Source organism: Austrofundulus limnaeus, unplaced genomic scaffold, assembly GCF_001266775.1.
Source record: "Austrofundulus limnaeus strain Quisiro unplaced genomic scaffold, Austrofundulus_limnaeus-1.0 Scaffold14, whole genome shotgun sequence".
NCBI lineage: Eukaryota > Metazoa > Chordata > Actinopteri > Cyprinodontiformes > Rivulidae > Austrofundulus > Austrofundulus limnaeus.
This window is the reverse complement of record NW_013952416.1, coordinates 1,081,129-1,097,013: the sequence shown is the minus strand read 5'-3', so window position 1 is coordinate 1,097,013 and position 15,885 is coordinate 1,081,129. Positions and strand designations below refer to the sequence as shown.

General features: G+C 40.5%; 1 protein-coding gene across 3 annotated transcripts in view; it reads right to left on the bottom strand.

The window, feature by feature from the left end:
* Window positions 1-15,885, bottom strand: part of dmxl1 (Dmx like 1) — a gene marked incomplete in the record, with an annotated part of 63,015 nt that overhangs the window by 38,797 nt on the left and 8,333 nt on the right. For 2 of the 3 annotated variants that reach the window (XM_014002623.1, XM_014002625.1), the window contains 22 exon segments: window positions 430-597; window positions 834-932; window positions 1,236-2,011; window positions 3,184-3,322; window positions 3,473-3,601; window positions 5,070-5,235; window positions 5,344-5,441; window positions 6,044-6,213; window positions 6,974-7,084; window positions 7,171-7,357; window positions 7,497-7,630; window positions 7,778-8,033; window positions 9,250-10,478; window positions 11,050-11,268; window positions 11,483-11,605; window positions 11,699-11,795; window positions 12,058-12,147; window positions 12,575-12,696; window positions 12,794-13,499; window positions 13,953-14,182; window positions 14,291-14,467; window positions 15,048-15,228. In XM_014002623.1, coding sequence (XP_013858077.1) covers window positions 430-597; window positions 834-932; window positions 1,236-2,011; window positions 3,184-3,322; window positions 3,473-3,601; window positions 5,070-5,235; window positions 5,344-5,441; window positions 6,044-6,213; window positions 6,974-7,084; window positions 7,171-7,357; window positions 7,497-7,630; window positions 7,778-8,033; window positions 9,250-10,478; window positions 11,050-11,268; window positions 11,483-11,605; window positions 11,699-11,795; window positions 12,058-12,147; window positions 12,575-12,696; window positions 12,794-13,499; window positions 13,953-14,182; window positions 14,291-14,467; window positions 15,048-15,228 — 5,607 coding nt within the window. 3 annotated transcript variants of the gene reach the window in all.

Genomic DNA, 15,885 nt, shown 5'->3' with positions numbered 1-15,885 from the left:
ATGTAAGAGCAGGAACTTATAAGCTGATTAGCTTCACATCCTTAAATATAATTTTTTAAAAATGTATTTATTATGTTTTTTATTTAATTGTTGATTCTATGTATTCTGTTAGCTACACTAAAGCTATGATGAGTGGAAATGGTTTATTTGTAATAAAGATGTAAGAGCAGGAACTTATAAGCTGATTAGCTTCAGCCTACACCTTTTCAATCTATGTGAATTATGTTTTTTTTTGATTTTGCTTGAATCTCATAAAATACAGATGGGTTGTTGCTTGGCTAAAAGTTATTTTCTGCTTTAGATGGAATAAACCATCTATAAATAATAGTTTTCTAATGGGAAACACTGGGTCCTACTTAAAAAACAAAACAAACTGCCATGCCCCATCTACCTGTGGCTGTATTGTATATCTGTGCATGTTTTATTCACCTGGTGGGACTCTTGTAGCAGCAATATGAGCTCCATGCGTACAGAAGCCAGCCCTCCGCCGTGGGAGCCGTGCAAGCTACAGTAGCTCAAAAACATCCTCAATAAAGGCTGGTTACTCTGCAGCCAGAGTCTCCTGCTCCTCTGGCTGTCACCTCGGGGGCTCCCGGGCTGAAAAACATTGCAGCTTTATCAGTTTCTGAACAAATGATAAAGTATTTATACACCTGTGGCAACTAAACTCTGACACTGGTAGGTGAAATCGTGTTAGCCTCTTCTTTTAATTAATATAAATGTTTCAGTAGAGGTTTACTGCAATAAATCAACAGTTTGTTTAAAAAAAAAGCAGGTCTGTGCTGAATCTGATGTCTTTATTTTCATTTAAGAAAAAAGACAGTGATCAACACCTGTTCTTCCTCCACTGGTCCAGAAACAGGGTTATCTCTCTGGACTGACTGATCTTCCAAGCAGGGCTTATAGCCACAACAACGCTGGTGAGCTACCACCTGGAAAAGAAAAAAATAATAATTCAACTCATCACAACGGTGTTTATCATTTATGCATGCTAGCTGTAGCAAAGCATTTTACCAAAACATCATATTGTTTTCACATGGGAGGAAACTAAACAACGTGATGTTTATATAAACTGACAGACAGAAAATAATGAAACAGTAGCCTGAACTGAGGAGAAATGTGTGGGAGTTATGCAAAAATAAAACTTCAACTGAGTGAACTTAAATTTCAAATCACATCATATCCACAATGCAGAGGAATAGGAACGCAGTTCTGGTGAAAGATCAAGTTTGTACCTCTCTTTCTAGCCACTGGCAGAGCTGGTAACGCAGCTTCCCTCCRTCCAGTTCATACCCTGTTGACAGCGTCCGCAGCTCAGTGGTCATAATCTTCAAGCAAGCAGTGAACTTGAGCTGGGCCAAGAAGATGTCGTCAGACGGAGCAATGAACTCACTGCTGTCTTCACTCTCTTCACTTTTCACCGTTTCTGCTATCGTCAACACTGAGTCGTGCCGGTCYTGAAACACACTGTTGTCCGCAGCTTTGATTTCTTTTTTAGTCTCATCTTGATCCTCTTGATCCTCCTCATCTTTGTCACTATCCCACTTCAATTCCAGGGGCTCATCTGGGAGGGCCAGCGATGGCTGGCTCCAGTCGAAACTCAACACAGAGTCTGATCTGCTGTTGCTGTTCCCATCTGAGTGGTAGCCGTTCAGGCCGGGCGGGGACCAGTTGGGGTCCGACTGCCCGTTCCTGCTCCCAATGCTGAGCTCAGGCGCGATGCCCGTATCCTCCTGACTGGAGAGTTTAGAGTGCTTGCGGACTTTGGGCATTTTGGAAAGGACTTCGAGCGCTAGCATGGGGCACCCGGCGTGCAGATGTGCATAAGCAGCTGTGAAAAACAGACGTCTCTCATCCAGACTGATGGAGTCAGCCCTGCGACCCTCAGCGGTCAAAGCCACTTTCGTCTTGTCTAAAGAGCTAAAATGGCGGCGGAGAAGGAGAGGCTGTGTACGGAGGTAAATGTAAAAGTTGAAGACCTCAGGGTTGCACGCAGACATGGCAGAAGAACCTGTAAGAAATTCAAAAAGGGACAGAAAAATATCTTGTTTTTTTAAGCAGTCTTAACTTCTTTACATTTCAGCAGCTACTCATAATATACAGATAAAAAATAAACAAAAAGGAAAAATGGTGTTCAGTTCATAATGATTTGACAGTCTGTGCCTTTAATGCAGGACAGGAAGAGTTTCCAAGTAATTTCAAATGATACAGCCTTACAGGTCAGCCTAATTTTTCCCTATTAAAAATAAACGACCTCTCAAATCAAGCTTGTATAAGTAGGCTGATTTCCAAGTAGCCGAGTTAGTCCCCTGGGCAGCAGAGTTGTAAACACTAATAAACACTTTTCAGCAGGAGAGACAGTAAGTTAAGTAAGCCACACTCCGAACAAGGCAATTAAGGCATTAGAAGAATGTCTTAACTTACTTAAGACAATGTAAAATAAAAATAGTAATTCAGACCAGAATCTTTTAATGAAGGGACAGTTCCAAAACACACGTGCATAACTTGCAGTGGTCTGCCAACACTGTTCAGAGGGTACATTGTATCAAATGTTCTTGCTAGTCTGGCTTTACTGTAGTGAATTCGATGTAGGATCGGATATCGCATGAATCAGAAAAACAAGCCAGAATTATCCTGACAATCATTGCTGAGCCTTGAAATAACTTTACACATGCAGCAGTAGAAGAACTTGTGCACTGACAGACGGTGCTGGTTATGTAAATGTCAAGAGAGCTTAAAGCAAAAAGTTTAAAAGATTGGGAAAGGCGGGAAGCTGGATTCCGTTTTTTATGAGGGAATTAAAAAGTCAAAAGACATGGCAGCTTGTACTGAAGTCCTGGCTACGGAGAAAACATCTATCTTTGAGGTAGCAGAGTAATTTTTAACTTTGTAGTAGAAGGAGATATCTTCTCTTCAAAACATTCGAAATGTGGTTTGAGAATTTATAAATTTATGAAAACACTTGAAACATGGGGAGGGGTTATTCAGGAACGGTTTAGCTTTTAAGTCTAAAATGAGTTCATTTTAAGTTCAGATTGTCATCTATTCTTAAAATGTTACTCAGATTATTTTCTGTAGGATGTACGAGATACTCAGTTATCAGTATAATAAAGATTCAGAGCACCAGTTTGAAAAGTCAGAAAACTACTTGATTGTTCTTGGTGGGGGGGGGGGGTGACATACCAGTGCTATATTTATTTTCAAAGGACCCAGAGCTTTTGCAGACAGCAGGTTGCTTGATTAGAGTGTCCAGTGCTCTGCTGTAGTCTTCCAAGACCCAGTAAGCGATGCTCCGCAAGAATGGATCCTGATGAGCTGGAATCTGGATTATACAGAAAATTACTAAAGCTAAATGTGTTATTGATTAAAAATGGATGTGAAACAACACCACATAGTCAAATATTGTATTTTTAAAATAGAACAAACAACAGTTACTGATGTATATTAATACATACACACACAAACTGTTCACCTGGTTGTCATGTCCCAACACATGCCTCTGGAGGATCTTTTTGTAGGTGGATGCCGTCTCAAACTCGGACTCGTACAATCTAGCAATCACCAGGGCCAGCTGCAAGTCCTGCATTTTCTCCAAACACACCTGAAAGAGAAAAACAACATTCACAATCAATTCTAGTTTAGAAGACCTTCCACCTTTAGCTCAAAACTCAATAATGTAAATTCAGGATGCACAGAAATCCATCAATATAAAATCCTCCGGCATTAAATGTTTGGTTTTTTTTAAATCAGTAAAAACAGGAAATAAAACAGCTGAAAGAAGAAGAAAACATGCTCACAGCAAAATGAGCAAGGGTAGCTGAAGTTGTTGTGGATGCTCATAGCTGATAAGGTGTGAGGTGCATTTCAATGAGTTTACCTCCCAGCCAGGGAGAATGAGCAAAGTCAATGATAGCCCTTTGCCCGGATGATGCTCATTTCCATAAAATCCTCAGAGAGGTTGCAGTTACTCATGCAGATGAAATAATGTGACTCACTGCTTAARGGACCATCTGAGCAGAAATAACCTTGATAAGTATAAGGTTAAACAATCAAGATGGTCTGTGTCACAGCCATTGATAATGATAGCTATTACTGCTCATACACAGCACCAAAAACACTACAAAACAATAAGCATAACTAGACCTGTCCCAGCCACCAATTCTCCAAGGACCTGTCCAAMTACTAGCTTGTAGATTCAAATTTYATAATCTTGATGCTCAATCRTTTTACCAAACCCCTRACAGAGTTAAAAGGTTAGTTTATCACACCACCCCAACATCAATCCCTAACATTAAGTGCCCCTAGACAAAAAAGCCTATTATTTCTTGTCCTAARTCAGAAAAATAGTTGTTTTTTAAGAATTACAYGGTTAGTAAACTTGCTTCGTAAGAGGTGTTAACTGGTTTTCTGATGATTGAACAAAAAAAAGAGCATTCTGGTTTTATTTGATGTCTAGGAATTAGTATTTTGGAGTGTATTTGTGTTCACAAGCTCTYAAATGATGCCATTCGTTTATTTATAGAATGTGTCGTTGCATTTTTAGATACAAGCCTAAATTTTCTTGGGCTCCTAGGTAAACACCCTTAATTATGAATATTTTCTTTTGTTAGGTTTAAAAAAAGAGGTCATAGTAGTTAATTAATGTGACAACTAAAAACAAAGGCACAAAGAAACACATCACCCTCCATGTGTCAACTGCTAACATCAAGAACTGTTTGTGCATTTTGCAAAATCCTCATGAGAGAATACCACTATGGGAAAATATTGAACTATTTTAATAATACAACTAAGTCTCCCAATAAAAAAGTAGCTGTGCAATCTGAATTTGGGAATATGTTTTTCTTTCTTTTTACTACATGATTTAACACATCTATTAAATATGAAAAGATGATGCAGGAACAGCTCAATCGGAAAAGAGAGGGTTTAAAAATAAAAATGAGAAGCACTTGACTTCACTCATACTGAAAAGCTGGTTTCTAACTTGAGTTTTATGAGGCTGTGAAGTGTCAGCACAGCTGAAAGAACAAAACCTTTTTAGAAGCATTTTGTCATGTCGGTTTTCCACTTGCCTCCACAGCATCCTTCAGGGAGCCGGCGAGAAGAAAAAAGGCTGCAGAATGCTGGAACCGCTGCTTTCCCAACAGAGAGAAGGCATTCTTCAGCGCCGCTTTTCTCCACCTGTCCTCGTTGAAGTTGTTGTGGAAAAACTCTGTCATTTTCACGTTCTTCTGAGACCTGCGGTGAATGGCGTTCAAACAGTGTCAGTGTCACTGGTCGGCAGCACTTCTGACAGGACTGAGCTTGTGTGAGGGCATTGCGCAAAATAGTGTCAATTCAGCCTACCTGTACAGTCCCCAAACCACTGCCTTCTTTTTCAGTGCAAGGTAAAATATAGCTGCATCCAGAGGATCATTGTTTCGCTGAAAGGAAGCCTTGGCAACCTGACAAAAAAAAGGAACAACTGATTCAGCCGAAGCCATAAGCACCTCAGCTTAGACAGTTATCTAAGGAACAAGTTGTCGTTTTATGGGACATTTCAGCTCAGCCTGTTTGCGGTGCGTTTTAGAGCAAGTTCAGCAAAACTGTGTTTTCAGATACCTGACAACACTTAATTCATAAACTGAACAATCAGAGCAAGGATGCCAGGCTCAGACAGGAACAGATGTTACTTTATGTGAAGTTCCTTTTCAAAAACATTTTGCAAATATTTCACTTCAAGGAAAAAAAATAACATTTCTTTTCTATTGGGTGAATCTTACTGGTGGCAAGTGTTAATCAAAATATCACATGCTGGAACGAACTACATAGCAAAAAGGTATTTTGTTGCACCTAATGGGGCTTGAATTCTTTATTCCTTAGACATAGTACTTTATATAAAAACAAAAATTACATATTTACAATTAACAGTATAAATATGTTCTTTTTGACAGAAAACCTACATTTCAGATTTTGATAGTTTGATACAGTCATTTGTTAAGCAGACTGAGTTTTAGATCTGAGTTTGGAACTTAACTAAAAGTGATGAATAAACAGTCTGCTGTACCTTCTCAATACATCTGCGCAGCTTGTCGGTGCTGCGCAGCCACCAGCCCACGCCCATCGAGCGCAGCTCCGTCCAGGTGGGCTCTCCTTTCTGCAGAGCAGGCAGCATGTTCAGCAGCTCCTCCTCGGCTTCAGAGTGGAAGGCCCAGGCATAATGACACGTTGATAGACCTACAGAGAAGAAATATTCAGATGATAAATCTTGGTATTCCTTAGCATGGAGMTCTACACAGACTAATAGTTATAAAACAAAGGTGCCCGCTGACAGCTAAAGTGTTGGGAAGTTTCATAGATTGCCCAAAGGTAACTTTACCGTAGYAGTTAATAATGATGAATAGACAGTGGCTTATTCACTTTACTTAAGGAGATTCATGGACAAGTAATTACACTTAGGATCAWGAATAATGCCCTCTTTTTTTGGCTTTAGGAATCCATAGTTATTAACTGGATACTTCAGTGAGAATCAGCTTTGCTGAAGAAGTGCAGAGACATTTATTGCTTTTGTAACCAGATGGAAACCTTCTGTAGTGACAGGAAGACCAATGGCTCTGTGGGCAAASTGAGGTGCTTCTGAACTGCTATGAAAATCATTATAATGTAGAAAAATATATACACTTGTTACAGCTCTTGGTTGCTGCAGTTACACTCCTYGGTGAATTTTCTTTGTAGTTAAAGTAGAATGTATCAGTGTCTGKCTGTAATTGGTACCAGACTGAGCTGCCTTTTCTGCTGCCTGTTACCTGCACTGTCTGCTGCTGCTGCTGACTAGCTTAAAAACAATTATAGGTTGGAGTTTATTACTTTGAGAATCCATGTAGTCTKAGAACTTCTCTTTCATCTCATGTCACATCTTAGCGTTGTTATACCCCTCTTATTTTTAGTCCTATTGTAGAGGAGGCAAAACTGCAACACTTGAAAGTCACGACTGTACCTTGCCGAAACAGCTGTGCTCGGTGTACAGGAGGCAAGGAGGTTAGGAGGAAGGTATGGAGTCTGACAGCCAGCAAGAACCTCAATCCACACTCATCGAGAGTCTCYCCACCTGTAAACAAATTACACTCAACATTTTTTCTCTAAATGCCACAAAATATACCATGCCCATATAAATAAAAATATTTTCTTAAGTACCTTTGCTTTTGTCCTGGTTGTCTTTGAGGTCTGTGCTCGTGGTAGCGATGGTATCTGCCAGCGCCATGAGAGACATCTGCTCCATACGAGTTAATCCAGGCAAACTGGAGTGGAGGAGGTGGCTTGAAAGTACCTGAGCATGTTCTGGACCGAAGTAAGTAGGACTGTACTGGGACAAGTCTATCACCTATAGAAATAAAACCAGAAGACAATCTGTAGAATTCACTTTAGAAAGAAAAACAGAAATAAATTTAAGACATAGCTGTTATCAAATTCGGATAGCTTAAAAAAAACACGAGAGAAAAAAMAAGAAGCCTGAAACCGACCTTGTTCCCATTTTCCTCCTGTTCGTTATGCAGAGGGTCGAGATCCACTGTGTTGGGTGTATGAAAGAGCTCATCGTAAGCATCAGTCTGACTGGAGCCGTGCCCACTGTCTCCACTCATGCTGCCAGCTTTTTCTGTAGAGACACACATTACAGATCTAAAATTTACACGCTAAGTGTCTCGCAACAAGACAGGAAAGATGGTCTCTTTCACCCCTTTGTTATACATGGGATCTAACTTTTATTGAGCGTTTAATATTTAACTACATGCTGTGAGCTCACCAAGTTGTGGTGTGTCCTCATCAGCTGCCAGCAGGGCGTACAAAGGCAGGGGAGGGACGGAGCTTATCTCTGTGTAGTCGGGGCTGGAGCTCTCTGCTTTGCTGAATATCTTCTGATCCGTTGCTGTGCTGCCGCCGACACTGATAGTTCGAGATCTCACACGTCTCTCTGGATTGGTGGCATTATCTTTAAGTATCACAATTTCCCCAGCAATGCATTTCACCAAGTGGGAGAGAATTGCCTTGGCACGGTGAACCTTAAAAACAGACAGAATGTGTTATTCTAAATTTTACAGCGTTTTTTTGTTAAAAAAAGCAACAGTAACACGTTAAAATGTAATGATCTTCTCCTTCAGACTGTCATATCGGCCAGTAAAGATGCTTTAAAAAAGTAATCATACAAATGAATTGTCTGCAGGTTTATTACGAATAAGTATTTGTGCATGTTTATATTTCTTGACAAATCATCACAATTCAAGTGCCTTTTGGTGAGTGGTTCTCGCATTCTAGCTGAAAGTGGTTTTAAATGGCCAATTGAGGAACACTGGAAACTAGTAATAGCATCACAGATGAGTATTTTTGCAAAAAAAAGAAAAAAAGCTATAAATTGTGGATACATTTGATATGGAACTATGCAACACCTTTTCCAGTGGTTCAGTTTTAAAACAAGTATTAAATCCAAAACTGTGTTCTTTCAGACAATCTACAAACTGCTCTGGTTTGCTCCTCAGGCACAAACTGTGTGTTGTTTTTATCAGTAGTTCTCAATTTAGCGAGTGATTTACTCTTTAAAACAGTAAAGTATGCACCAGTTAAAAATCAAAAAGAAAAAATAAGTAGGTCCTCTGGATGGGTTCTTCTTTAGTAAAACATTTCAACTCTCCACCAAGAGACCTCTTCAGTCTGATGAGTTTCAGGCGAACTTATATGCACTGCCTCCACATTGCACTCACTACATACACATAACACGACACCTAAGAACCACAACATCCAAACCAATAAGTCAGGTGATGGGGAACATGACCCTCTAAGRACAATTGAGCTAATCAAGCCTATTGTTAGTCGATGGCCCTCTTTTGCATATGACTAAATAGAGCTAATCAAGCCTATTGTTAGTCGATGGCCCTCTTTTGCATGTGACTAACCTGTTTGTCCACCATGTGGAGGCAGTGCTTATAAGGCTGAGTTCACCTGAAATTCATCAGACTGAAGAAGTCTCTTGGAGGAGAGATGAAACRTTTCACTAAAGAACCCACCCAGAGGACCTACTTATTTTTTCTACCTGGCTTATTGAGATGCATCAGGACATATGCACTAGTTAGGTTGCTACACAAAAAAATAGTTGTTTCTTTAAATTGGTGTCTGTTGGTAATACGCTATGGAAGAGTCTCTGCTTTTCTGTGTAAGTGAAAGTAACACTGTTCTCCAATTTGTGTTGCACTTATAAACAATAAGCAAGTAATTTTTCATTACCTTTCCAAGGTCCATCAGCTCCAGTAGCTGTACAGGATGGTATTGAGGTAAAGTAGGAAAAAGTTGATAAGCTGCTTCAAAGAGCCCAGAATCTTCCATCTCCACAGGAAGGTCGTACGCCGTTTTCTTCCCACTGAGCTTCTGAGCCAGGCTCATCATTGATCTTGTTAGGCTCTTTTTGGGAAGGGTCAGTGAAGACATGGGAGGTGCRGCATTATGACCCTCCTCCTGATACTGTCTGACGGCTGAGGATATGGAGGAGACACTGCTGCTGATATCTGTGTCTTGGATGACTGTACCATTAGGTTTGGGGGGRACCGGGGGCTGCCACTGGGAGTAAACGTGCATCTCGCATTCCATGCCTACCACCAATATCCCATCCCGAACCCAGGAGAGGGAAATTGGGATGGGCAAAGAGCCTTCGACAGAGGAAACCAGGTTGACTAATCGAAGCAGAACCAAGCGAGACAAACTCTGGTCTCTGTTTGAATCAGATGACAGACCCAGCTCTGGAGGCTTCCCAGATAGTCGACCGTACATATAAATCTTTGTCCCGATACTAACAGTCAGTACGTGTGATCCATCYTCTTGAGAAACCCAGTCCAAGTGAACCAAACTCTTATTAGCAGAACCTGGACACTGTTTATTTGGCGGAGAGAAGTGGAAGTTACTTGGAAGACTTCCAGCAGCAGAATTAGAGGAATCTGTGGCATCCAGGACTATGGTCTGCTCTAGAATCCACTGCGAACCACCAGTCGACTCACACTGGAAGATGCTGATGTGCACCGGTGGTTCTCTTGTGTTGACTGAGTTAGGAGTCAAACCTGGGCTTGGTTGTACAATCAGGGTTGGGATCAGGTGGGTGTTGTTGTATAATGTATACGGCGAGGATGACAGGTTGGGAGAAGGTGGCAGCAGATGAGAGCCGAGATGAGGTGTCGAGTTAAGAGGTGCGTTCAGCGCMTCCCTGTAGGCTACAGCGATCCGTCCAGCATGGCAGCAGCTCACCTTGATGGGGCGACCAGGCACGCTTACTGCACTGCTGCTGGGGAGTCTGTCCTCCACCAGGAGAGGCCACTCCTCCCACTGACACACAAAGCTATCAGTACTGGAGGGTTCTGCTGAAACAACATCGCATGTCCAGAAGCGCACCTTTCCATCAGAACAGGAAGTGGCAAGAAGGTAAGGCACTCGACCGGCTGGCAGAGAACACGATGCACTCAAGTGACCTAAGAAAAGAAGTGATTATTCTTATTCTTATTCTTCTTCTTCTTATTATTATTATTAATTTATTTATCGTTTATCCTTTATTTAAGGTCATTGACAATTATTTTTACATGTTGTAGAAAAGTCTTTGAGATGAGTTCAATTCTGAGAGGGGATTTCTGCCTTAAAATAACTCCAATGTCAAAAATTTCAAAGCSGTTCAAGCTGTTATAAACATTTACGTCACTACTGAGGTTGTTCAAAGATCAGTCTACATCAGCTAAGATATTAGTTTCTCATAACCTTTCCACAGAACTCCTCCTCAAAAGCTCTGAACCACTGCCTTAAGATGTATTCATGTAAAATTAATCTTGATCCGAATGACTGAATGCATTCACTACTTAGTTATTAATGACACATCAGCCTATCCAGAGTTGAACACAAATTCAGTGCCTGAATTCATACATTGATTTAAAGACCAAGTTTTAGATATAATGTTAAAATGTGATGCTTTGTCTGGGTGACTCTCAGTAAATTCCACAGGCTTGGACTAGTGATCTGTTGCACATGATGTGTCCAAATTGTTTTTTTCACCTGCTGAGGGAGTAACACTGATGGCTTCCACCCCTGCTGGAAGAGCCATCTCTTGGCTGCACAACTTGTGTGTTGTGAGGCTGAGGCGACAGGTGCTCTGCAGGTTCGAAGTTAATGGTTTACTCTTCTGAGTTAATGGAGAATTGGGTGCATCAAAGATAAACTGGGAGCTGTTCACGGGAGAAAATGGGTCGTTGTCCTTTTGTGATGTAGTTTCCTCTGGAGGGTGCAAAGACAAAACGAAATACTGTTTAGTAAAACTTGGACACATTCAATCAAAGGCTTTTAATTAATTAATTTTCTTTGTTGYACGTTGTTATTGTGACTGGAGGGGGAAAATGTTCCTTATACGGCCATTAATCCTTCAAATTAAAATTAAAAGGAAACAATAAAAGAAAACTTTGCTTACAATCTTTATACACAARGTACTCACCAACCGTGACAGGGCAAGCAGCAAGATGGAGATGCCACATGTGGAGGAGTGAGCGACCAGTCGGGGTCAATTCTACCACAACGAGAAAAAAACGCCCTGAAAAAGCTGGTTTACTGGAAGCTGCTGAAAAATAACCAGAAAGGGAAAAATAGTAAACAGTTGCGTCACTTGTAGAGCGTACATATTAAATCTAAAATAAATAAATTAAWTAATTACGAGGAGAGAGAGGGGTTTCCTGTGTGGCTTCATTTCTCAAAGTGCCAAGAATCAAATCCTCCTCAAAGACATGCAGGAGCTGAGTCTCCTTTCCCTGCTGCAGAAACAAACAAATAAAAGACAGCAACATGTGTTTGTAACATAAATCAGATGCAGACACTGAGATATAAATATCTTATGTTTAGTTTTCCACAGCAGACCGTTTGCAAAGACCCATATTTTCAACAGAATGCTGTTRTGTACACTTTGATTGGTCTAGAACCCAATTAAATATTTTAGACAGGGGGATAATGAGTCATGAGGACAAAGACAAAAAATAGTGCACAAATCAAACACTTTTCTTGAATTTCATGACTCACAAAGTCAGTGATGGCATCCAGCTCTATGATACAGCCTGGTTTTGCTGTGGACTGCTGACTGACGATGTTGAACACCTCTCCAACATATTTCTGAAAACAAACAAAAAATAAATACATTTGAATACACAAACTGCAACACATGTGAAGCATCTTTAAGTCAGATGACAGAGAGGGGTGTCTAATAATTGTAAGGTTGGCAGTTTATTCATTAGAGCTAACTTTTTTTTTTTTTTGTGAAACCAGAGAACAATGATGAAAATCAAGTTTTTCCTGATGGCTAGCAGGTAAGCAGCTCAACTTACAGTGTATAAGCAAACAAATCAAACACACCACCATGCTTTTKTCAAACCAAGCTAGGGTAAAACGTGCTCATAGTTCAGCTCATTTGTGACATATTTAAAATAAAGTATAACAGTCTATAACTGGCATGACACATWCCCAGAAGAAATTTATAAAGTAAACATTATTGCAATGAACAGTAACTATAATCTTTTGTCTGCATCCTACATTCACTTACAGCTATCTCAGGATTGGAGAGCTCACTCAGGAGTTTCTTAGCCTCAATCACAGCYTGATAGAGCCTGAGTGACTGGCCATCACTTGCCACAAAGCATGCGCTCGGGGAGTTACAGTACACACCTAAGAKTTAAAAAGACAGAAAACAGATTCAGTACATCAAAAAATGCACCAATAAATTCAGAGTTTGATAACGGCTATCTGTAATTATTTTACTCACCTAAACAGCTGCTCGGAATAAGCGTTGGCAGCCAGGCTACATTAGCAAACGCTGATGCATGAAGAGAATTTATCCTCGCAAGTTCTGAGACCCCGCCTGACAAAGACAGTGGGCCGACAGGGTCCACTCGCCACAAAATCAGCTCGCTATAGATGGCATTGGGATCTTGAGAAACCCCGCCCACCGACACTCGGGAGGGCCGTGACCCGTGAGGCAGAGACGTGGAACAGGAGTAGGCCCCAGGAGGAGCCGGGATGCTTTCTGCCTCCGGCGTCCTCAAGGCGTTGTGGTGTGAGGTGGTGAGGAGGAGAGGAAGCAAGGAGTGACAGGCCAAGTCGTTGAGGTGGAAACGGTGGCCACAGTAGCGTGATTTGTGGGAAACACTGAGCACGGTGGAGAAAGCGGAGTCCTCRGCAAAGCTGACTGCCCACTGATTCAAAGAGCCGTCATCGTGTTTGGAGATCATGAGGACATTAGGGGTAAAAATGCTTAGCCGAAGACTGCTGCTGGGTGCAACTTTTCCTTGACTTCCATAGCTAATCAGAGCAGATTTGGTTCGAGACAATGAGCTCCCAGGTGGCCGCTGTCTGTCGTGTTGGATGGCTAAATCCACATTCTTATTGCAAGCGTACATAACCACACTGTGGCTCAGGGAGATCGCATCACCTGTGGGGAATGCTACAGGGATACGGGACACAAACGACACCTGAAAACAAAAACAAATGCGTAATATGTAAAAAATTAATTATTTAAGCTCAGGGTTAGTTGTGACATATGAAACATTGCAGAAATAACACTTGTACAAAACAAAGTGCTAAAATTGTTCTCATCTGAARAAGTTTGCAACAAAACTAAACTTAAACCGAGTGACACTGACAGTAATGAAAACTCAAGAGATGGTCTTCTWTTCTCATTACATATCTGTAAAAGAATTAATGTTCAACAGTAGTTTTATAATTCCAAAACTAACATTTTTTTCTGTTCCAACTAATTTATAACAACCTTGATAACAAATTATGAGTATTTTAGGTGCCAATTAATTATGCTTAATCAATGCTTATATTGTTTAACTACGAGGAAAAGGCATCAGTATTCAAATAAACARCATATATTTATACAAACGTGTAAATAAATACAAACTGCATCAACAGTGAAGTACCTGGGCTTGCCTGAACATGCCTGGTTGGAATTCATCTAACCAGTCAACATGCCAGACTAACAAAGAGCCATCTATGGGATGTATACTGAACAGCATGTCAGCCGCTTTATTCCACTCCTCTAACAAAACGTCCACCTGATGCTCCACAGCTGCGACAGGAAGCCCATCAAACCCATGAACGTCAACTGGCCTGCTATCTTCTTCATCAGARTTTTCTTCATCTTCAATCTCTGAAAAATAACGCAAACCAAAACACAACATGTCCAAATCTAATGTTTGACTGGAATAAAAAAAACATTACAAGCAAGTTCCAAATGATACTAAACATTTTTCTGTACCTTCAATGAAGCAATCGTTTCTTTGTTCTAAACTGCCCCTGAGCTGCTCCAAAAAGACCTCCATGGCTAAGGTGAACTGAAGCTCTTTGTTGTTGAGCCAATGGACTGTAAATAAACTCCCAGGTTCATCATCATCCACAGCATTCAAGGAAGAGATGGAGGGCAGTAAAGGAATGTCTGTACAAAAAGAGGACAAGATGACAAAAATGTCAAACTGAAGGATATAAAACTTTAAATTAAAAAAAAAACCTGTCACACAAAGAAATGAAGAAATTCAGGACAAAAATACTCTAAGTTTACTTACATTTATGTAAATGTGGCCTGTAGTATTCTACAATTAAACAATTTAAGCATACAAATACAGCAGATGTCATTGCCTCGAGGCTGAAAAAATGTACCAGAGTTTGTACTGATTCAGGTCAAATTAAGCTACCCCAAAAAAAAAAAAACAGACAAGAACAAAACCAAAACATTCRCAGCTACTAAGAGCAGCCCTGAGCACAAAAAGCTCCCTGTGACATTACATGAACAGCCTACAGCAATCTTTAAATTTAATTATACTTTCTGTGATAAGAAGCACAAGAGAGAAGCCCTTTGACCTACAGCTGATTTTATTCAGTCTGAATAATGTTGAAATGCTGTATGCAGGCACATTTAAAAAAAAAAAAAAGAAAGTCATTTTGTAGCTTTTAATTTTTCACACATTTGAAGAAATCTGGTGATGTGAATAAACCGATGTGATGAATTTGAGTCTGACCTGTGGCAGGGTTGATGCTGGCAGCGATGTGGAAGTGGCAGAGAGCATTAGCATTGGGTGGTCCGCTGATGCTCCTCTTGTGGTTTCGGTGTTGGTTCTGATGGTGAAGCAGGCAGCTGGTCACTGATGGCTGGGGAATATCTCGATTCAAAGAGGAATGCCACGATTCTTGAAAACTGAACTGTTGACAGAAAACAATTGTTATTCTCCAAAAATTTTACCCACTTCAAATTAAGTAAATAGCAAATAATCAATGAGTAATTTAATGACGCTAACAGTTTTCTCTGCTCCCCAGCTGTCCAGTAACTGACCGAAAACGTGGCTACTTTCACTCCAATCAAAACTGAGCTTAATAAAAACGTTACTCCTTGAATAAATGCATATCGCTCACCACCCTACATGCCAAAGGAGCTAAGAAAGGAACCTGCATAAAGTGTTTGAGCTTTGGTTAGTGGTAGCTGAAAGTCATCTTCAGCACACAGCTCAGCAGCTCTAAAAAAAGCCATTTAGTTTTTGCTAAGATGGATTATCTGTTGCAGCCGCCTTGAACTGGGTCGCCTGACTTTTCCTATATTGTTCATCCATTCTRGTTTTAAAGGGGCAATRTTATGTGTTTCTCAGGCATATATTTAAATACTATACCATAATAAAGTGTSTAYGTCACCTTTAGCTGTTATTAAAATGCTGTTTTTATGTTTAAATAGTTTCTGGTCCCCACCTGTCGTTTTGCTCCTCAGCATGGCTGCCTAAAAACGCTGCAGGATTTCTCAAACATGCATGAGTGAGTCAAAGCAAGGCTTTGGGCATGTTTTTTTATGAGAGTATAACATTATAACAT